Source organism: Tympanuchus pallidicinctus, unplaced genomic scaffold (genome assembly GCF_026119805.1).
Source record: "Tympanuchus pallidicinctus isolate F22 unplaced genomic scaffold, pur_lepc_1.0 scaffold8, whole genome shotgun sequence".
NCBI classification, from domain to species: Eukaryota; Metazoa; Chordata; class Aves; order Galliformes; family Phasianidae; genus Tympanuchus; species Tympanuchus pallidicinctus.
In genome coordinates, this window is record NW_026294802.1 from 54919670 (window position 1) to 54943038 (window position 23369).

The 23369-nt window shown below is 44.3% G+C and overlaps 1 protein-coding gene across 3 annotated transcripts; it reads left to right on the top strand.

Moving 5' to 3' along the window:
- The first annotated feature begins 487 nt into the window (after positions 1-487).
- Positions 488-20338, top strand: LHX2 (LIM homeobox 2). 3 transcript variants are annotated; one of them, XM_052668157.1, is made up of 5 exons: positions 488-1400; positions 4207-4412; positions 4891-5273; positions 12312-12517; positions 19545-20338. In XM_052668157.1, exons 1-5 carry the CDS (start codon positions 1173-1175, stop codon positions 19830-19832), a joined length of 1311 nt encoding a protein of 436 aa, XP_052524117.1. In that variant the 5' UTR covers positions 488-1172; the 3' UTR covers positions 19833-20338. The 3 variants fall into 3 exon arrangements, with proteins under 3 accessions (XP_052524117.1, XP_052524118.1, XP_052524120.1); XM_052668158.1 differs by having other exon boundaries at positions 489-1400; positions 4210-4412; XM_052668160.1 differs by lacking the exon at positions 488-1400 and adding an exon at positions 1641-1843 and having other exon boundaries at positions 4210-4412.
- The last annotated feature ends 3031 nt before the right edge of the window (positions 20339-23369 follow it).

Below are 23369 nucleotides of genomic sequence, written 5' to 3' on the forward strand. Positions count from 1 at the left end.
CGTTGGAGGCGCTCGGCGTGCCATCAGCGGGTTCGGAGCCTCCAACTCGGAGGGCTACCGACCTCCGCAGTTCCCAGAGCGCCGCCAACGCGGGACGCGAGCCGCCGTGCACGCTGGGCCGGGAGCGGAGCGGCCGGGAGCGGGGCGGCGGGGCCGACGAGGGCCGAGGAGGGCCGCGGTCCCTGCGCGCCTCCCAGCCCCGAGCACATGCCGGCGGGCCCGGGCGCGGCGGCAGCCAATGGCGGCGGGGCAGGACATGATGTCAGAGGGGCTGTAGAAAAGGCGCGGAGCCTCGCGCGGCGCCCGAGCTGCAGACGCGCCGCTCGCAGGCACCGCGGCGGGCGGCGGCTCCGGCTCCGCTGCCACCGCCGCCACCGCCGCCGCTTCTGCTACCGCCACCGCTTCTGCTGTGCTTCTGCTGTGCTCCTGCTGTGCTCCCCCGCGGTGCGGCGCGGCCGCCCCCCGCCAACAGTGCCCCGCCAGCAGCCTCCTGGGCCCGCGGGCCGCGCCGCTTTAAGGAGAGAGGGGGGCCGCCGAGTGCCCGTCCCATCTGGTGCCCATCCAACTCTTCCTCCTTCCCCTTGGCTTTTTCTTTTCCCAATGAGCTCCAGCAGGCTGGGGGAGGAGCGGGGGAAGGAGCAAACTTTGCCCCTGAGCTGCTGCCGCTGCCAGCCCTCTGGACTGTGAGTGCGTACGGTGGGCACCCGCCCCATCCTCTTGCAGCATCAGCCTGCTCTCCGCCTGCCGCGCTCCCTCTCCCTCGCTTTCTAAATTTCGCACTGTACGATGTAGGGGCTGGTCATCACTCTTTTTATTTCTCACCGAAGATGGTGTATTTTTTTTAATATATATTTATCTTATTTATTAATTCCTCCCGATCGTATGCCTGCCCAGCCTCCTGTCAGCTGGGCCAGAGCATAAAGCCTGGGACTGCACCTGGGGCGATGAGCCCTGCGCTGAAGAAGCCTCCCGGAGGGATGCGCCGGGGCCGCGCAGCAGCCTAGCTCGGCGTCCCGGGGCGCGCAGCGCCGCTCGGCCCCTCTCCCTCGTCCCCTCCGCTCGCCTGCTTTGCACCCCGTCCCCTTGAAACCTCGGATCAGAGCCTGCGCCCCGCTCCGGAGATCTCCGCCGGGTGGAGAGCCCGGAGCCCGAGGAAAGACGGGGCGTGCTAGATGCATGGGGGAGGGCTCCGCTTAATGCAAGTTCTGGGCTCCTGCAGGGACCCCGACAACTGTCAGCTGAAGCAGCAATTCGGGGCCTCCTCCTCGTCTTCCTCAGCGATGCTTTTCCACAGCCTGTCCGGCTCGGAGATGCACGGGGTCATCGACGAGATGGATCGGAGAACCAAAAGCGAAGCACCGGCCATCAGCTCGGCTATAGACAGGGGAGAGACCGAAACGGTAGGAGGCAAAGGAATGGGAGAGTCGTTCAACTCCCTAAACGTAACGAACCCTTCAAAAATACAGCTTTTCCCTTAAAGTAACAGATCGGGGGGAAACGTCTGCAAAATACTAAATCGGAAGAAATTTAAGCATGAAGGCACTCCAAAAGATTGAGTAAAACCATGGGGAAAGGCATGAAACTGTTAATTATTAATAACATGCATAGTAATAGTAACGCTTGGGTGGAACAAACGGTGCTGCTCTTGCAAGAAACAGAAAGCTGGAGCAGCCTTTTGGTAGCGTCCAAGCACGCCTTCCCTTCCCCCAGCCAGTTCGGCCTTCAGAAGTTTTTTGGGAGAGGCAAAGTATGCTTTTGTACAGATAACGTTTGGGCACAGCAAAATTTTTGTCTGCAGAATGGAAATAAATACCAGAGAATCCAATTCGGTGTTGTTTTTCAGGTGAGACATCTACACTGAAGTAGACATTATAGCATAGAAAAGCCCAAACAAAAGCAAACAAACAAATAAGCAAAACAAAATCCCCAAATTTCTACCATCTTTAAATCATGATTTCTTGTAGTAGGAAGATCCATGAGCACTGGATTTCTGAACTTGGTGAACGGATCTGGAAGACGAGTTTCAGGGAAATGGATGCAAGTCTTTGTAACTTTACCACATCTTATCTTATATCTGCTGGTGGGCAGTGCTTTTAGATGATAAAAGGATGCATCCTTCGAGCCAGAATTAAGCAGCAAAGCAGAAGAAATTTTATAAGAATATTAATTTGAGTATTTATCGTGTACTTTATTTATTTATTTATTTATTTAAAGAAAAGAAATTTCTGGAGTGAAATTATTCCATTTAAGTCACTCTGTCCTGTAAGGTGATGTGCAAGGAGGGTGTCCGATCGTGGCTTTTAAGGCTTCATCAATGCGTTACGCCTAAATGTTATGTAGAAATGTTCTTAAAAGTGACAGTGAGATTATTTAATCCCAAAATATGGGCTAGAGCAGCCTTTGTACAATAGCATGACTTCTCATCTGAAGGGTTTGGTTGGTTGTTTTTTGTTTTTTGTTTTTTTTGTTTGTTTTTTTGGTCATTGTTTTTTTTTAAGTTTATATTTCTGCATATAATTAAACAATATCAAGTTTTCTTTGCTGGAATAAATATTGTGGCACGATATCTTTATCTATTGATATAATTTATTTACATTCACATGTGGATGCAATGAATAGTGGAATAGAATACTGGATTCTTAAATACCAATTCCAGACATCAGAATATTTTTGATACTGGATAAGCAAAGCAGAAAAGTTGCATTTCATTTGAAGTTGGTTTATGAGAAACTACTTCTTGTGTAAAACAATCCCCAGTCGGAGTTCAGTTCATGCCTTAAGGAAATTAGGCATCAGTGGACTCGTGGCTATCGTAGTGCCATCGTTGTGTTTACATGCACTTCTGATAGTGGAAATGCTGTACTGCAAACAGTGATGCTCACAGCGATGGGGTTTTGTGATCTCTGGAATTGTTGGGTGGATGCAGCCGGTCTCGCCTGTGCTGGAACAAATAGCTCCTTTCTTTTGGGTCTCCCGGTTAGCTGCATTCTCTCTTCTCGCTTTGCGCAGGGACTTCAGGCTCTAGAGGAGGTAAAAGTAAACAAACAGATCGCCCCCCTTCCCGAATCAAAACAAACTGCGTGTTTGGGGGGGGGGGGGGGGGGGGGAAAGTGTTTGGAGTTGTCTTGCACAAGAACAAATCTGCAGTGTGGTTTTGAGCAGAGTGCCATGATAACAGTAAGTTTAGAATGAAATGGGCATTGCCAGACCTGCCGTAAATATTGCTCTGCTCTGCACCTCTAGTCTCCAACTCTGTTTTAGGGTGCGGGGTGAAACACATGAGAGCACTTAAACGGTTTCCGATATTTTTTGCTTTTTTTTTTTTCTCCCTCTTGGTAGGAGTTGACAGAATTTGTATGTATTTGTTTTTCTTTCTTTCTTTCTTTCTTTTTTCCAGGGGGTTTCGATTGGATTGCGATTTGACACTGAACTATTAAATTATATAGGGGTTACATTTAGTTTTATTGCTTCCAAGTTTATCCCAGCATAATCTAAAGCATTCTGTTGTTTCGTCCCACTTTATTTCTCACTATTTCGTTTTCCCGATAAAATATTCTGCACCTCAGATTTAGTAACGCTCGTCTTCTTCACAGTTTTATTTACCGATCCCTCCGGTGCTTTGGGTCACGGCAGCTTTGGGTACATTTGTTTGGAAGCAGCTTGCAGGGAGCTGCGCCTGTGCCACTGTGGCTGCTGGGGGTTTGATCGTAATTCACTTGGAGTTTTATTGCTAGGAAAATACACACGCGGACACGCTCCACATATACGCACTCACGGAGCATTAACTATGCAGATACTCTCCGTGTATCCATAATAATCAAATTTTAAATGAACTGTCTGCGATTTTCCCTGTTCTGATTGTTGCACCTGGCTGGTGAGGAGCATCTTTTCTCGTTCCTGGGATTGGCAAATTCATAAAAGAAAAAAAAAAAAAAAAAAAAAAAAAAGAGAGAGAGAGAGAAAAAAAGAAAGAAAGAATTCCTGGGTCTCATCCGGACGCCTCCCAGGTTCCTTCTTGCTGCGTTTCCCCCTCCCGCCGGGCCGGGCAGTGTCTGCCCCCGGGGAGCCACGGGGCCGGACCGGACGGAGCCCCAACGGCGCGCTCTGCGCTGCAGCGGGGGGACACGCGGCCGTGCAGAGGCGGGAGAGCGCAGCAGCGCCCGAGCTTCTCCCTCTCGCTAACGGTCCGAAATTGTTTTCCCCCAGCAGACCATGCCTTCCATCAGCAGTGACCGGGCTGCCCTGTGCGCCGGCTGCGGGGGGAAAATCTCCGACCGTTATTACCTCCTGGCTGTGGACAAACAGTGGCACATGCGCTGCCTGAAGTGCTGTGAATGTAAACTCAACCTGGAGTCCGAGCTCACCTGCTTCAGCAAGGACGGCAGCATTTACTGCAAGGAGGATTACTACAGGTACAGCCCGTCCCGGCGCGGGGGGAACCGCTCGGACTTCTCACGTCCGGTCGGTCCTGGGGGCTGCGTAGGGGTCGGAGGGCGCGGGTCCCCGGGGGCGGCAGCTTCCGAAGCGCCGGCGGGGGGGATGGCGCGGGGAAGGGACGCGGCTCTCCCCGGCTGTGCGCGGGGCAGGGAGCAGAGCCGTACCGGGAGGGCTCGCTGTCCCCACGCGTGTCTCCGCGCGGGGCCGAGGACTCGGGGCACGCTGTCCTCCCGGCCGGTTGCGGGCCCACCGCCGGGACTGTTCGCGGGGCGGGGGGCAGCCCCGGCCGCCGCGATGCCGGTGGGAAGCGGCCCCGAGGCCGCTGGCGGCTCTGTGCGGCGCCGGCTCTGTAACGGCCCCGGCCCGCGGCCCCTCTTCTGTCGTCTCCCGAGCAGACACGACGAAGAGCGGGATGCGCCTCTCACCGCCTCCTCTGGCCGTTCTGTTTTGCAGGAGATTTTCAGTGCAGAGATGTGCGAGATGTCACCTGGGGATTTCTGCCTCCGAAATGGTCATGAGGGCCAGGGATTTGGTATACCACTTAAACTGCTTCACTTGCACCACTTGCAACAAGATGCTGACCACCGGCGACCACTTCGGCATGAAGGACAATCTGGTGTATTGCCGCCTCCATTTCGAGACTCTCATCCAGGGGGAGTACCAGGTGCATTTCAATCACTCGGATGTAGCCGCTGGGAAGGGCCCAGCGTTGGGTGCGGGCTCTGCCAATACTTTGGGACTGCCTTATTATAACGGCGTGGGGACTGTCCAGAAGGGGAGACCCAGGAAAAGGAAAAGCCCAGGGCCTGGGGCAGATCTGGCAGCCTACAATGCAGGTAAGAGACCCTGTCTTCCCCCAACAACAATTCAAACGGTTTGTTTCTGTTCACTTCCAAAGGGGGATTTCCGTTTATTTTAGCTTAAACCGTTAATAATAGTTTAGCTGCAGCATAATTATTGAGATCAAGTGCTGTCAAACTGCAATTACAGAAGCTAATATGTTAGCATTTTTCACTTCAGCTGGAAATAAAATGTTTTGAAGCAAGGTCATCTGGTTAAGGAGGGGGAGAAGGGGGGGGGGGGGGGGGTGTAGCCTGAAATAAAATCTGGAAACCAGAGATTGTAAGTTAGCACTTCAGAGAGCTGTGAATTTTCTTTAGTAGCTACACCCTCAAAGGCTGTTGATGAGTGAATGTTTCTGTCCTTCTCCCGAGCTCTTGCGCCTCGGAGTTTTGGAAGGAAAAGGAGAGAGAGAGGAGGCACAGGGGTGGCTGTTTCCTGGCAGGTTGGGCTGCGGTGCCCGCGGAGCCTGCAGGGGCTGCAGGAAGCATGTGCTGCAGCAGCCTCGAGTCTGCTCCTGCGGTGCCAGACTCGGCCGGATTTGTGTGCATCAGAGGTGATTCAGAGGAGTCAGGAAACTCACAGCATCTCCATTCGCTGCCCCGAGTCGCAGCCTCTTCCTCTTAACTGAGAACAGCAGTAAGAAGAAAGTGGGCAAACCCGGTGACAGCCACAAGCCTGCGGACTGCGCAGGAACTCCTTGTCTCAGGCTCTATGCGCTCAGCTGCTGAGCTGATGTCCTTCCTCGTTTAATCTCCCCACCATAACAGCACTGTAATTCCATAGGTAAAGGAATTCGGGCAGTCTCCTGCCTCCCTCCTTCCCTCGCCAGAACACCGCGATCTCCGGCGCTGCTCCTTGTGTGCAAAAGGGAAAAGTTCTTGGACGGTAGAAAACGCTTAGATCTCGGTGCGGTTCGAACTCAAGGCAGAGGTGGGGTTTCCTTCAGACCTGAGCACCCATAATTTGTCCCGTTAGGCGCCCGTTTCGTTGTGCCACTTCCGTATTGTTTGCGATGTTTCCCGTTGTTTCGAGCGCGTTTTCTCTTCAATCTGCGGGGCTCAGATTCGTCCCGTAGGGCTCCCGTCCTTCCGTCGCGTTTTGCCTCCCCGAGGTGGCGCCAGATGGGGGGGGGAGGGGGGAGGGGAGCATCCGGACCGGGCAGCGGGCAGGGAGAGAGAACGCGTGGGGAACGGGGAGCCGGAGCCGACGGTTTGTGCTGAAAATGGCAAGGAGAAAAGGAGCGTCTCCGAGTGCCAAGTACGCCTCAGGAACAAAATTGCCACCAATCGAGGGTTTTACCGATAGTTGAATAATATGGAAATCCCTACAAAAATCCGTAGGTGTCCCGTGGTGAAAGGTGTGTGCAACTGCGAGCTTTCAAATGCTCAGAAAATGTGCGTCCTGCCCGTTTAGAAATGTTTCATTTTCGGAGGGATTCGACTGTAATTGCCGTTCCGCTGTCCCCCTGTTCAGGGCAGATGTTCGGTTTCAAAGGACCTGTAACCGAACCGGCGGCATCTGTCCCGGCTGGGAGCAGCCTGAGAAAGCCCTGCCGCTCCCTGACCTCCCGAAGGAACCGTCCTTAAATGTACCTTAACAAATCGTTCAAAAATAATTGCCCTCCCGTTTTGCTTTCCTAATTTTGGGTTAGACCCCGTAACTGAAGCTTAACAGGTCTTCGAGGAATCTTCAGCTTCTCTGCTGAAGCTATTTATCTACTTAACTGCTTACTAAACCAATAATCAATTAATTTACATGGTAATAAGTGCCATTGAGCTTGGAAATCAGAGCGGGTGTTCCGTTGGTTTAAAATTTCACAAAGCAGGAAATGATTGCAAAGCCTTCTATTTTGTGTCTTCTAAAGGAGACCGTTGAAAAGTGCGTGATGGTTTCTCTCGAGTTATTTTTAATGGACCTTCTCCTTCCCTTCTGAGAATTGCACTAGGAACGAACAATATTGTCCTTCGAGAGTGTTTGTTGCTGGTAATTTGTGTAGAATACTTTGTGTAAATAAATCTACACCCAGAGGTGGTGGGAAAAGGGGGACCCGTAAATACAGCCGGAGCTGAGATGGGAATTATTTCGTAAGTAGCAGCAAACATTCATCTGCGACGTGAATTGGTCTGGCTCGCTGCCTCTTTTTTTCTACTTAAACGAAACGCTGTTTGCACGGGGACGATGAGTTCTGGATGTGGATGGAGCCTGACAAGTGGAAAATAGCTTAGAAGGATGCCGAAACTTCAAAAAGATTTCGTGTTGTTTTTTTTTTTTTACCCTCCCCTCCCCTCACCCCCTAAAGTGTGTTCTGTGATCATCGCTCCTTTTTTCACTTTTGGGTTGGATTCTTGATTTTTTTTTTTTTTGTTTGGTTTTCCTTTTTTTTTAGGTCAGTAAATCAGTGGCTGAAAGCTTGCTGAACACAGACGCACCTGTAAAGAATTCTGAACGCTCCCTTTGTGAATTAGGCCCCAAACCTCCCACAGCTTGCTATATTTTATTCATGTCTATCTGGTCTGTCTTTAATATGAAGACAGTAAAATAACCCTTAACATGATTGTTGTAGGGGCTGGGGGCAGCACGAGCTGGTAAAACACCCGTGATCTGTGCAAACAGCAAAGGTGTCGAGAAACATTTCCTTCCATCGCTAGCTGCGTGCTGCGGGGCGTTGCGGGGCCGGGCCGCTCCGTGTGGCAGCGCGGGGCTCTGCGGATCGCCGCCCTGCAGGCGCCTTTGCGGAAAGTTTTCTCTCGACGGAATTCGGAAAAACCCGGAAAGTTTCGCGGAGCTGATTTCTCTTTTCTCTCCTCACGTCCTCCGGGACCGAAAGCTCAAAACCAGCGTTCCCGCGGGTACAGTAGCAGAACGAGCAAACAGAAGCCACAGCTAAAATAGGGTTCGTTTCACAGCAATTTCCTAAGAAAAAATGAGAGTTCCGTCCTTTCCCTCCTCCTTTTCTTCCCCCGGCGCTCGGACGGGTCACCCCGGGCGCAAGCAGCCGCTCTCCAGGGCGCTCTGCCGGCCCGGGTCTGCCGGGGGCTCCGCCGTGTCCCGTGGGCTCCCCGTGCAGCCTCCGCCCGCTCCGGACCCTGCGGGCAGAGCGGATCCGCGGCCGGCCGGGTTAATCGCGGAGCGCGGGGACCGACGGCGCGCTCGCACCGACCATTCAGCGCCATTCAATTGGCTTAATTGAGGGGAAAAGCCCTCCGCGGACGGCTCCTCCCGCAGCGCCCGGCCCGGCCGCCTCCCCGCCCTTTGTCCGCTCCGGGCCCGGGCCGCTCTCTCCCCCTAGAGGCGCCGCGGGGCCGGGCCGCTCTCGGGGTGCCGTGGCAGGGCCGCCGTTCCGCGCCCCGCGCTCTGCGGCCCTGCCCGGTGCTTCTCCAGGGTGCCGCCGGGCGCCCCAGCGGCAGGGGGGAAACGTCGCGTGCTCCGCACACCAAGGAATCCTTACGGGAGCCGGGTTAAATTTTAATCCTGGTTGCGATGAGGGTTCCGATGACTGAGTGTCTCCTCCTGCCACTGGGGAGGAAGGCTGCTTCCGACCCCACTGTTTCTCCACAGAGTCCTTTGAGTGCTCCTACCCAGCAACAAACCTGCCCCATCTCCTTAACCTAAGTTCTGTCTCCAGGCAGAGGTCTCTTGCAGAAGGAAAGGGATGCATGTTCCAGAGCTATTAGAACGGCTAGCTGATACGTGCTCCTAATGTGCTTCTTGTTTCACCATGCTTTCAGCATCAGGATTCATTTGTTTTCTTTTTGGGTAACTTGACATGTCAAACAAACTACTAAGAAGAGAAGTTCCTCCCAAGGAAATTCCTCTTTCCCATCTTCTTCACGTTCCATAACTTTTCTACCTGCTAGCAAAGCACGTGCTTTGCTCTGACTCCCAGCACACACAATCTGGTGATCGAAGTGCGAAGCAGTGCTCCTGAGTTTTCTTCTTCAAATAGTATTTACTGTAAGGATAACAGTGCATCCCTCTTTGTTCTCACATTGTTGGTTTTAGAGACAGCTGTGCACATTATTCTGTACATGATATTTTGATCACCAATATTGATCTTAGGGAGCAGGACCCAATTTCTAGTGATGTTCTCAGTGGACTTCACTTTCTGTGGCCAAAAAGAATCTGTCACAATGCTGTGGTAAGGCTGTGAGCTGAGAGCAGCTGGGGGACGGGAGGGCGATGGTCTGGTGTGGGACTGTTGAGGGTTGGGGGCAGAAAGGGCCTAGAAATAAATGGTCTGGGATCTAAAAGACACTTGGCACCACTTCAGAATTTGTTTTATCACAAAGCAGAAATGAAATGGTTAATTTAAAACTCTTCAGTTTGACCTGAATTTTGCCAGTTGTATTTCTGAAATTCCCAGCATGAGTCCTAGGCACTGCAATTGAATGGGAGCTGTAAGCATGGGTGGTTGAGCAGTTCCTTTGGGAGACACACAGGGATGCCACGAAGGAACAGGGAGCACGTGCCTGAAAAGCAGCGGGCTGCAGGAGGAGCCTGTATGGTGTCTGGCATCGTGGCACCTTCTGCAGAAACTCCACTCTGCAAACCTCCTTGTGCTTCTGTACCTCCACACCTGCAATGCCCATAGACATGGCATGTTGATGTAAGAGATGTACATCGGATCAGATCTAATAAAACAGCATTTTGGAGATGGTGCCAAGTACCACAACCACATGTGAGACTGGCACTAATGTCAAGCTGGGTGGTGCCTGGTGAGGAGCAGCTCATGCTCTCACGCACTTCAAAATCTGCTTTGTGACTTTCTTCCCAGCAAAGGACAAGAGTGGTGCATATTTACTGCTATTTTAGTATTATTTTTATTAAGAATTATGAGAAATTCATAGAGCAAATTGCTCATTATCAAGTAAGGGCTTGATGAAAAGCTGATACCTTCATTCCCTTCTGGGAGCGTTTAGAATCAAGTCTATTTTCTTGGGTCCTGATTGTATATCATTCTTTACAGAAGAAGATAAAATCCAACTACTAGCAGCCGTAGGACTTGTTTTGTTGCATATCAACATGAACAGATCTCAGTCCTCCAGATAGATATTTTGGTGCATTTTCTCCTAGCTCTTGGCCTTGTTATTTCTGGAATTTGAAAGCGTTTAAGGGAACACAGAGATCTTTTCTATTTCTAATATATGAAACTCTGTATGTTCAGAACCAAATACCATGTTGTTCCACATTTCCATACTGCCATTTGCTATAAGCAATATAGTTTCAGTTATTCTTCACAGTATTCTTCAGAGGAAGAACTTAGCTGTGAAGGATTCTGGGGCTGGTGGGATCGCTGCAGCTTTGCACCTTGGATCTCAGTTCTTCAACCAAAGGACAGATCTTGCTGCACTCTGTCCAGCTCCATGGATTCTATGATTTTACAGTCTCCTTTTGTATGTCTTACACCTTCTAAGTTCAGGTGCTCCAGTTCCTCCATACACGACAAGAAGCAGAAATGCTTCTTATTACTAGGAATTTGGCATAAGGAAGCTGACTGTGAAGGGTTTATACAGATGTATGCACACACACACTTACATGTACAGCACAATTTTTGTCTTTTTTTTTTAATTGTAGCAGTACAGAAGCACAGAGATGTTGTAGCACTGAGCTCTCGCAGGCCTCGTTTGTACTGCACCATAGCTTGTAAAAAGTTTTTGAGAAGCTGAAGTTCACAAAGCAGCTACAGTACATGCTGCTGAACTGCTTTCCATTGTCTCTTTTCGCATGTTTTTCTTATAAGAACACACATTTAATGTAGGTTTTTAAAAAGCAATTTTAATGCATGCCTTTCAGAAATTGTATGTGTTCGGCAGGGGTAAAAAACTGATAAATGATATGAAGTTAAGTTAGACTACAAATATATGCATGTCCATGAGATGTACTCCATTGTAGCACACGAGCTGTAGTGGATAAGTGGAAAAAAAACTGTTTATCTGCTTAAGAGTTTCACCAATAATTCACATTTTAAAATGTGTTTGTGAGAGGTTTTTTTTTGCATGCAGCACAGAACAGACATTGGTGAGTTGTCATTACTTTTAATATAAAACTTATAGGGAATTAAAAGGGAGTTGCAGATATTGGTGCAGAAAAAGTAAATGAATGACAGCTCGTCAGAGCTAATTTTTAGATAGATCCATGATTTTTTTACTGAATCTAAGCTTGGTGCTTAATGGTTTTTTTTTTCCAGAGTTTTTCTATGACTTGCTGCATGCACATATAAATCAAGATTGACTTTTGGTCCGTGAGACTGTTTTGCTTGGCATTCAACATGCAATACAATTGGATAATTATTGCAGTGTTCCTTGGTTGCAGAGGTCTCTTGCAGACTTTAATTTATGCAAATGTATCAGTCATTCCCATTCAGTGATTTAAAAGATTTTAAGAGAATCAATCATTCAAACTATTACTTTCAAATACTTAAAGAGTGAAATATTAATAATAAAAAAAAAAAAATTGAATTTGGTGCTGATATATTGTATTAACTGCTTTATTTCTCGAGCTAGTCAAATTATAATTTGCTGTCTGGTACCTACAAACTTTATTTCTTTTATAGTGTTTCATTTAATGGTCTCTCTTGTACTCTACAGGGTTTAGTTTGATGGAGGAAATAATTATAATTTTAACTGGTCTGTTCCATCAAGGTTTAAGTGGACTCTATTGTGCAGCTTTCTTTGTACATTACAATGCAATTTATAGTGATACAAAGTACATTAAAACACTTTACAGAGTTGAGGACAGCTACTGTCCTACAAACAGAAAGTGGAGGAAAGGCTGTGTGGAGATGGAGGAAAGAAAAAAGGAAACAGACTTGACATTTTAAAAGCCATAAAGAGGCAGGTGAGGGTCCTTGCAGACTGGTTATTGTAAGGGAAACATAGAAGATGCAGAAATGGAGGGGAAGGCAAGTAGGGTTTGTACCAGTACAATACATGCCATGGTATGTTATTTTAATTGCTGCACTCAGATGAACTGCAAACAATGTTGGTCACGGAGCAATAGATTTCCACGCCTTTTCCTCTTGTTGCCTTAAGCTTTAAGCTGCAATGAAAACGATGGTGACCACCTGGATAGAGACCAGCAATACCCCAGCAATCAAAAAACAAAGCGTATGAGGACATCATTCAAACACCACCAGTTGCGGACAATGAAGTCATACTTTGCTATTAACCACAATCCTGATGCCAAGGACTTGAAACAGCTAGCTCAGAAAACTGGCCTGACCAAAAGAGTTCTTCAGGTAAGAAGAGCAGTCTTTTGTCTTGAAAAGTAAATAAAATATCAATTTTATGTTTGGAATGCTGTGGATTTTGCTTATCCTCGAGCTTTTCATAGTCATTCATACCTTCTGGGAAAATTCAGTTCAATTCTGGAAAGTATGAGAAAAGTTGTTTAGTTTCAGCTTCCCAAAAGCAGATCGCCTGCGCTCTGATTTTTAATGGCAGTTGTGAAGGTTTGGGGTCTGCTTACTTTCCTGAAGTTAGTTAACTCTGGTGCATGGTTTGACTTCTGATCTGCTGCGAGAAAAAGTAAATTATTTCAGTTAATGTAAATAGGTTTTAATTTAGAAATTAATGTGAGCAGTTGTCTTTATAAGAAAGTAATCAGGCATTTGGATCTATTTTATCTGGACAGGAAAGATCTCTTTTCTGTCAAAATGCAAGAGGACACATTTAATTTTGCAAAGATACATTTTGTTTAGTCATAGCATAGAGCTTAGAGTGAAAGAAGACTGCTTTGAAAGTACTTTTTCAAGTAGGAGGGTACATGCTCTGAGTTTTTATGGGAAGGAAAGGTAAGAATATCAGTTGGCTCAGTTCCATTTTAATTTGTAGTTCTGATTCAGTAAGTCCATTTTAATGGGCACTTATTCAATAACTGTAACTAGAGATAAATTTAGGCACATAGGAGCTGTGATGCTCCAGAATCCAGAACTGAAATCTTTAAATTGATCTTAATAATAGGAAAATAAAGTCTGGGGCCTCATAGAGAAAGCTGGAGCTCAGAGATGGACTCATGGGAAAGCACAGTGGATAGCTCTTGCAGCCAAACAGAGGGCAGTAGACAAAAACATAGAAAAACCTGACTTTACTGGAGATATTGTGGGTCTTACAGAGTTAATACCTAAAGGTTTGTAGGCTTCCTAATAAAAACTGCTAATAAAAGACTGTGTGTAATTCATTTTCTTGGCTAGATCCCCCAGAACTGGATTTTGTTTGTTTTTTGAAGCTGATTTGCGGTGGTGGAACGGATTCCTCCTCCATTACTGGTGCACATCCTGGCACTTGGCGTAGTGTCTCTTATAGCGGCTCTCCTTTATCCACGCATGTGGAGGAAAGGATTTGCAGCATTTAGCTATCATTATTTTGAAACTTCTTCATTTCATCATCAGTTTGCACACTTCAGTAGTATCTGCTGTCTGTTACAGTATATTCACACCTGAATTATCTTAGAAATTTCACACAGTGTGTGAAGAAATCACTTCCGTGTCTGGAAAACACCTCTGTCTTGGTCATCTTTCTGTTTTCTTTCCTCAACCTGCACCACCACCTGACTTCCATCTCTCCTTTTATTTCACCTCACAGGTCTGTCCTTCCAACTGCTTTCTAAGACATTTTATCTGTCCCTTCCTTCTTATTTACATTTCCTCATCTCCGAAACTGAACTCCATGTCTCCATTCAGTCTCTATTTCATTTTCTTGATTGCCTCTGTTTCCATATTAAATACAACTTCCTGTTTTAAGGTGTGCTTTTTTTGTGTGCCAATCCCTTACAATTTCACTAACTTTTTTTTTCATGGTTTCAGTAATTAGTGTTTCACTTCTTTTACTTCCACAGTTAAATACTCCTTTATCTCTGGGTGTCTTTAGATAAAGAGTTGCAAGGTAACAGTTGGTGGTGGGGACTGCACACAGAGGATGATCTGTTGGAGGGACTTCAAGAAAATGACTCCGAGTGATACCTTGTCTCGTATTGCTTGAGTTTTCCTGTCTGCCAGGAGCATTCTCTACTTTATACTTTGCTGGTGTTTGTGTTTGAAAATTAATTTGGGCCAGTTAAAAAATCTTTATTTAAAAAAATTTTGGAATCTTTGTGCCCAGTTGGCTTATTTCTAACCTTTGAGAGCAAATAATACGGTCTTGTGAAGCTGTGGAGGTAGTTTTTCAAACACTGAAGTTTACCTGCACAAGTTTCAAGGTTGCTCCTTGCTGGGGAAAACTCTTCATGATGTTGGTTACTGAGATAGTGTCACTTGTTAATTCTTCTGTACCAGAAAGGTTGGCATTCTATCTGTGTCATTTACTGAACACAAAGTAATTCCCTGACACTATTGATCTAAACAAGCACCATTAGTATTAGTCTGCCTTACATATTAGAGGTGCACACATTCCAGTGGTGAGAAATTTTCTGTTTTCCCTGTGTTGTTTCTAGGTGTATCTGTAAGCTCTTCTATTTTCTGTATGCTCAGATTTCAGTTCAGCAGATGAAGGATAATGACCTCATATATCGTTAGAAGAATGTATTTAATAGAAAGCATAAGGTAGCAGATGAAGGGACAAACAAATTCTGAAGCCGGTGGGATTTCCAAACACACATAGCAGAGTTCCTGATGTTTTAGAGCCCTTACTGTAAAGGCAGTGCCATATAACATGTAATGAAGGTGGTTTATCTGTAAATCAGAACCGGGTTTGTCCATCTTCTTAATGATCTGTAATATTAGACCTGGAAGACCTGACTTCTGTCTTGCCTTTGTATACAATCAGTCATCAGCTGGCCAAATCCAGAAGCAGAATGGCAGGGAAATGTAACACACTGCTTCAAGAATGACGTTTCCTTCAGTGGCCCTGTAATGCAGACTATTTTCCTAAAGTAAACACAGTGGAATTACAGTAAGCCTCTTTATACTTTTACTCCCTGTTTGATTTATCTTGACTCTCATTTAGCCTCATGTTTGCAATTTAATGCACCTGCAGCTAGGGAGCACAAGCCCATTGCTGTGAACTATCATTTTAATTAAAGTGACCAGTTAATGGTAAGCCAAGTAAATGTCATAAATGTTACTCATTTGGAATTGATCTTTATTTTTGTGAGTTCAGAAACTGAAGGTGGAAGTAGAAAGACATAAGGACATAGGATTTTTCAGTGGTGTCTTTACACTGCTCATCCTTTTGGAATCGCTCTCCAATAATGTTGCTCTGAAGACCTCCCAAAGGTTACTGCATACATTTGCACTTTGCTAACTTTCCACTAGTTGACAAATATGAAAATTTTCTCAATCACGCATGAGATTCCTGCACTCCTCTGTGGTGAAGGTTTGCTTTAGGTCAGCATACTGCGGACGACTTACTGAGACTTTGTTCCTATAATATTCTACAGTTCTTTCAACTGTGCACTTAATAATAGGGACAGAACAGCCAGAATGTGTGTGCAGTGACTGAACAGTTTGCTATGTGCTGGCACATCCTTTACATTTTTATTTGTACAACCAGCATATAGCAATTGCAACAATGGAGACATTACAAAATTAAGTTATCTCAGATGATTACTTGGCTTCATACATGACAGTATCAGAATTCTTTACAACACTTAGCATATTTATTATCAATACTTTCCTTTCTTATGGAGATAATATTTATTCCCATTTTACAGTTGGAGAATGGAGACAAAGAGAGCTGAACTAGTTGTGCAGATCTCTGAAGCACTAGCATAACATTTTAACTGCAGCACCACTCTGCCTAGCTGCTGAGTGCCCAGCGACAGGCATTCAGCTCTGCTCACCAGAATGTAGGAGCATCAGTGGATCTCACAGCTGCTTTTATTTTTCACTGGGAGTTTTTAATCCATATTTTTCCCCTTTGATTTGAAATAGCTCAGCCCTATAAATGATACAGTTGGACAGAAAAACACTACATACTTCTCAATGATTTTGTTTATTTTTTCAGAAGGCCAGAGTCCTAATTGTGTAATTGATGTGAGTTAAGTCCTTCTGGAACAATTCTTTCAGTTATGTATATTTGGATTATTATTGCTTTACTTCAGTGTAATGCTGTTCCGGTGCAGCACTGCTGCCATTCTGCACGGGGCAGCAGTCCTGCCTTGGCAGCTCCTGCACGCTGCTGTGCACAGCTCTGAGTAGCAGCGCAGAGCAGCAGAGAATCAGGACTGCCTTCCTACAGCTCAGAAAACAATAGTTCCAATTCTTTCACTGCTCTTCAATGTGAAGCCTTTGCTAAATACTTCTGTGTCTTAATTGCATACTGGAATATCACTGTTACAGTAATTATTTTGTTATTCATTTCTATAATAAAACACAGCATTTTCAGAATTTCAGCTAAGAAATATTTAGATGCCTTTTCAGTAATAACACAAATATTTATTGTTAGACGAATTGAGAGAGCTCTATAGTCATTAGCTGAAAAACCTTGGCAATAACTCAGTGAGGAAGAAGGAGAAAGGGTCATATTGTCTATTTTTTAATAATGCTTGCAAGAATATGAAATTTTTGAATTTCTATTTGAATTTGAATTTCATTTCTGTATGAAATAGAAATATTTTCTATGCCTGATGTGAGCTAACACTGCTAAAGAGAGGATGAACCACCTCACATTCACAGCTCCTGAAAGCAGCATTAGTGGTTCAGAGCCATCTGGGCTCAGGTTTTCATGTTTAGTAGAAGATAGAGGGGAATACAGAAGCACCAACAATCTTGCTCATTTTCTTACTACATTTCAAATCAGAATCAGAAATAATACCATAGAGTTTTTTGCCCTGTGAAAGTTAAGGAGCAGCTGGACTGAACAAAATGCTGTTCTGCAGTTTCACATACTTTACACAAGAAAATTGTCTGTGAGTAGGAATGGAAATTTTACTCATATTTGAGACTTTGACATACGTAAACAACTATATTTTCAGTGAACACAAATGTGAAATTTTGCAGAGGTGTGTGTATACACAACTGGTCTAGTGATTTTTTCTGCTTTAATTATGATGTAACTATGGTACATATCAACAGTGGCACCTCTCTAAATTTACATTTAAACTTCATACACGTGATCCTTTTTGGAAAGGGTATTTAAAAAAAATCAAAGCCAAATAAATTCATTTGTGGGACAAATATAAACGATCTCTTATAGAAAAGTAGAACAATCCCAAAAGTGATAGAATTGCTGGTTTTTACCATTCCTACTCATTGGTGATTGAGACTTTACAGCTTGAATGACCAGAGCAAAAGTAATTTGGTTCACCCACACACCCTGCAGAGGAGGTTGGCTCAGAGCCGTGCAGTGGCTCTTCCACTTCTCCTTCTTGCAGGCTCTGAATGAGCAGCCATGTGAGAGGAATGTGCTGGCTGACAATGTTTCAAGCAAAAGTACTGCATTTATTGTTTTCATACAGCATCACTGGCCTTTAATAGCATCACTGCTATTACAGACTGTTTAAAAAAATAATACATATATCTTTGCCAGTGCTGATCTAGAAGATTTTTGTTTTCTTGATATATGTAAAACCAATATTTACTCTTTAAACTGTTTTAACAAAGGGAGTCATAAAATGCTTTGAAATACTAAACTTTCAGAAACAAGTGGGGGTGTAAGGTATGAATGCAGCTCTCACGGCCACCAAGAGAACCAATGCCTGAGAATCATTTCCTTGTGGCACTGATGGGAGGAAGTGCAAGAGGGAGTGCGTGCACTTACAGATCCGTGGCTGGGGGTGATGGCTTTCCTGAGAAAAAGCAGGAGTGCATAATAGGGGAAACTTGGGGCTGGACCATCTGCAGATGAGAAGCAAACCAGTCAAAGGAAAAATGGCCTGAGACATCTTCATCAATTCTAACTGCAGCTGGTGAGATGAGAGGAGAAAGAGGAGACTTCACAGGACTGCAACTTGTGTATTACTCCTCTGCTAGCAGTCTAGCTTAAAGCAGATCTTGCAGCAGGAGCTGGGCTGGCTCAGAGTTAGAAGTCAGAGTTTCTGTGTAGGACGTTGTGACCACATCACAGCCTCGTGAGCTCTGCACACTTGTTTTTCCTCTATGAACCACCGGGGAGAAATCTGATGGAATAAGGCTGAGCAGGTACTTTGACTCTCTCAGTTCCTTTCTTTGACAGACACAGAGATGATGAATTTAATTACACCTGGAATTGAAAGACTCGATCTTATTCCTTAAATAGGTCAATGTGAGAACAGTGGGATCAGCACTGAGTCAATTACAGAGAAAGTGGCAGTGACAGAAGGCCTCCTGATAAACAAGCACTATGGAATTTCGGCTAGTTGCAGCAGTAGAATTGGATGGCACCAACAAGTTGAATATGGAGTATTTAATGACATTCTCAAATTTAATCCACATAATATTCTGTTCCTAGATTTTGTGTGAGTTTCAGAAATAAATTTTATTATATCTATTTTCAAATAGGTCAGAAAAGTATTATATCTTTAAACAAACTCTGCTTGGAGAGGGTTATTAACTTTGACCTAAACGCAGCAATTTAACTGAAAAAGCTGAAGTCCTATTTTTGTCCTTTACATACAGTGAGATAATAAATAATGCAGGAAGTAGAAATCTTGGAAACAACTTTGCTGTATATGGATATCACCTATTCTGAAATCACATTTTTTTAATGTAATGTGAGTATTTAATACCACTCAAGACACTTTTTCAATCATTATTCCAGGATGGAAAAATTTAAAATAAGCTTGGCATAGGAGCTGAAGCATTTGAGAAAGAAGAGTAAGAAAGAGAGGCAGAAAAAATGAGAGCGCTGCTGAGGCTGAGGCATGAGAAAGCTCCCAGGAGGGCTCCAGGAGCACGGGCAGGCAGGGCACTGCAGGCCAGGTCACTGCTGCATGCCATGGGAGGCAGACTTGAGATGTGAGGTGCTTAAACCCATTAGCTTGTATTCATCAGATGCTTGATTTCCATCTCATCCTGAGAAGTACTTCTGGGAGCGAGAGAAACTGAGTGTTTGCAGGAGCCCCCAAACCTATCGGCATCTTCACAGGCAGCCTTAACACAACCCCCCCTCCTCCCTCCTCAGCCTGTTTCTGCCCCAAGCAGACTGTTTACACAGAGAACTGCAGGAGAGGGAAAGAGGAAGGCTTCATAGGCATCCAGAGGACACTTTTCGTGACTGGGGCTACTTTTCTTACATGTTACCCTAAAAGCATCTTTCCCCATTCAAGCTTTGATGAATTTGTGAGTTTGCTTTTGCTTTCTAAACACTGCAGCTCTTTAAATGCTACCCTGTTATATTAAACTATTTCAGGTTTGGTTTCAAAATGCTCGAGCCAAATTCAGACGGAACCTCTTACGTCAAGAAAACACAGGGGTGGATAAGACTTCAGATTCAACACTCCAAGCAGGGACCCCATCAGGTCCTGCATCAGAAATATCCAATGCCTCCATGAGTCCATCCAGCACTCCCACTACCTTAACGGACTTGACTAATCCTACTATGCCTACTGTGACATCTGTCTTGACATCAGTGCCCGGAAGTCTTGAGGTTCATGAATCCCGAAGTCCTTCACAGACAACTCTTACAAATCTTTTCTGATGACTCTTCATAATTTCTTTAAAAAAGAAATTATCCTTAGTTGAAATTCCAAGTGTATTTTAATAGAGGCTTTGAGCAACTGACTAACCACCGTTAGGATCTCTCCTAAGAAAACAGAAGGAAATTAGTGTTCTGGTGTTACAGAGTATGGACTGAAGAATAACTTGGAAGATCTATTGCAACACAACATTTGTGTAACTGTACAGTTTTGTGGACTGAGCAAGGGAAACAGCAATTAATTTAAGTTGGCTAAAGCTTCTGTATTTTCAAAGACTGCCATGTGCCTTATACACTGTTTTATCTACATACTTTGAATTCTGTGTCCACTTCTCTCTTTTTCTCTCTGTATATTTATGACCAGGGCAAAAATGATAAGAGTTTGTTACTTTGAGTAGTCCTAAGTCTTTCATTGGTTGCTTTGTTGTTTTAGAAGTTTGAAGTCAAAGTCTGTTTGAATACCAGAATTTGTAAAATCTAACCAATAATAAAACCACTTCTGGAAACTACTTCATAATGGCTACAGTTACATCTAACGTGAGTTTCACAATCCAGATAGGCTGATTGTATTTAAAAGGATTAGAAAATTGCACTTCAAACATGGTATCTGCCTAGAATAACTCTAACGTGATGTATGCATTTCTTCTGTTCCTGAAGTATATATGGGTGAGAAGTCTGCCTTGTGCAACAGTCTAGCTATTTGCAGTATAGAGAAATAAATGTTAGTTGCAGATAGAAATCATCAGATACCGTTAAAATTCAAACAGACAAAATATACTTAATTTTGTTGTGTGAAAAAAGCTTGACTTCAGCTGGCATTCATGAAAGCAGTCTTGCTTTAGCACAGGAGATGGCTCGTCCCCTTCCATGGTGGAGGCAGGCGAGGTACCTGCCAGCCGTGCGGCCACCAGCGCTCTGCTAAGAGGTGGCATTAGGTAATATTTTCCCTAGGAAAAAGACGGAAGTATTTCAGGTAATTTTACAAAATTGGTGGGCAAAAATGAGGCAAAACTATGTTTTACAAAGCCACAGCCTTACATTTTTCGTAATGCTTTGAAGGAATAAAAAGCCAAGGAAGAATATTACATTATCGGTACCAATAAATGTGATTATTCCTTTAACTATTATGGACCTTTGAATATGACTGAATTCATTCTCCAGGAGAAAAAAAAAGTGCAGAATATAACTGATATTATGAGTTCTTTTTCCTACTGTTCTTAAAGATGCTTTTCTGTAATTAAAGAAATACCTCAGCAAAGTTTAAATACGTGTAAGGATGAGTTCTGCTCTGCTGTTTGCCCAGCAGTTGTTCAGATCTGGAGCTGCACACCACGTGCGTGCGGTCGTTCCTTTTCAAACCCGCCGCAGCCCCACTGCTGTTAGGCGGCTCTGCAGCAGCAGCGCTCTGTCATCCCGCCGGATCACGATCGATAAAAGATGATTCCAAATAAACAGCAAGACAGGTGCCAGTATTCGTGTTGTTCGCCCTTTTCAGAGCACTGAAGATGATTTATTGGGCCAGAGCTTTCGGTAACAATGTTTTGGTTTTAAAAGCACTGTATTTATTCAGCTTTCTCAGCTGAAAATTTGCCATTCTTGTGCAAGCCACATTCCTTCCAAGCTTGGTGAGAGATCTCAGAGAAGGAGGACTGTGGATAGAAGTGCTGACATAATCGGGTCATATATTAACCTTTTTTCACGCTTTTGCTTAAAAAAAAATCAGGTGAGTTATCTGAAAGGCGAGATAGTTCTAAAAATCATAGCTAGCTTAGATCTGTGAAGGGAATTATGTTCTGCTCTCTAAAACTAACAGACTAGCGTAGCCCTTTGTGCTCATGCACAGTGATGGAACATTTTAAAAGCTAATTCGGGTTTAATTATTTGCCTTTACAGATTTGTCCAAGGCATTTTTTTTCTCAAAATAGAAATGTCCAATAAGTAAATTGTACTGGTTATGAACTGTAACAGAGAACGTATCTGCCTTCTGAAGAAATTCAGGCACAGAGATTCTGCTGTGTGTAAAGTTTTGCTCATTGTCAACTACCTTGGAGATTCTTATTTTTATTTTTGACATGCTTGTTTCTTTTCTTGATTTAAAAGGCAATGTTGGTCCAGTGTTAAATGGATACAGCCCATAATTAGAAATGCTGTGTGTTCACCTGTCAGAAGTTCTAAAAACCAGAATCCTGAATTTGTAAGTGTTACAGCTGATATCGCAGACGACTGTTCTGATGGTTCTTATTTGTGACCTTGTGTTTTAACTACCTGAATCCACACGGCTGGAAATACCTTTCAAAACAATTCTCAATATTGCCTTTTCAAATGACTGAAATTTATGAAGGGGAATCCTCTAGTGTTAATATTACCTGAAACCTATAGGAGACAATTAGATAAATTGTCCAGTTTAATCAAATCAGGGATTTTGCATATAAATAAGAGACAATATTCTATGTAGGGTCTTTATGTAGGTGCATTAGGATTCACTCACTGGCTCCAATGACCTATGTTGCCCCCATGATTGTTTCAATCCTGTGGTATTGTTTGGTTGTTTAGAGCTTGTTGGTTTTGAATGCTGTACATTTTTTTTTACTACTGCAATCCTAATGTTTCTTCACATACTTGTACAGTTCCACATTTGATGTATTAGTCTGAAATTCTGTTAAAAACATGAACAAAAAATGGAAATGATATTTCTTTGAAAGTGTATTTTTACTGTATATCTAATTTGATCTAGTTGAACATACTTCTTTACATTTTGCATGATAGGTGTGTAGTTCATTTTTTAAATATGAAAGAGACTAAAGAGTAACTTAGAATGAGAATATAATGAAACCTATATATGAAAAATACATACAATGATTTGCTACCTTTTGACTCAAGAAACTTTTTGAAATACATTTTATCTAGATTATTTAAGATAATGCAGATATTTTGTCTTTGAGTTCATACACAATAAAGAGTAAAAAAGGAAAACACACATTAGAAACAATTCTAAGTCACCTTGGTACCTGGCAGCATACTGGATTGTTCTTGTCAAGCAAAGGAAGAATATTTGATCTTAAGAATGCTGAGTAGACACACTTTGATATACAGCACGGAGGGACGGTATCTCTGTAAGCAATATGTGATAACAGTGAGAGAATGGTTCGGCTTGGAAAGGACCCTAAGCTCATTTCATTCCAACCCTCTTTCTTGGGCAGACACTTCCCTTCAGAGCAGCTTGCCCAGGGCCCATCCAACCTGCCCTCAAACACCAACGGGGCTGAGCACCCACAGCTTCCTTGGGCAGAGATGCAGTTCAGAGTGACATTTCATAAAACTTGTTTCTTCACTCGTATTGTTCAAATCTGGGCAGAGGATGCTAAGGATCATCATGCAAACGACGCTGAATACTTGCTCTGGAAGCAAAAGTGAATTGATAGAAGGTACTATAGACTGTGAATGTGCCTCTAGAGTATTTTGTTTTCCAAACTGTAATTTCTAACTGTTAGGAACACATTTAGAGCACTTTCTTATGACTCTTCGCTATTTTTTTCCCAC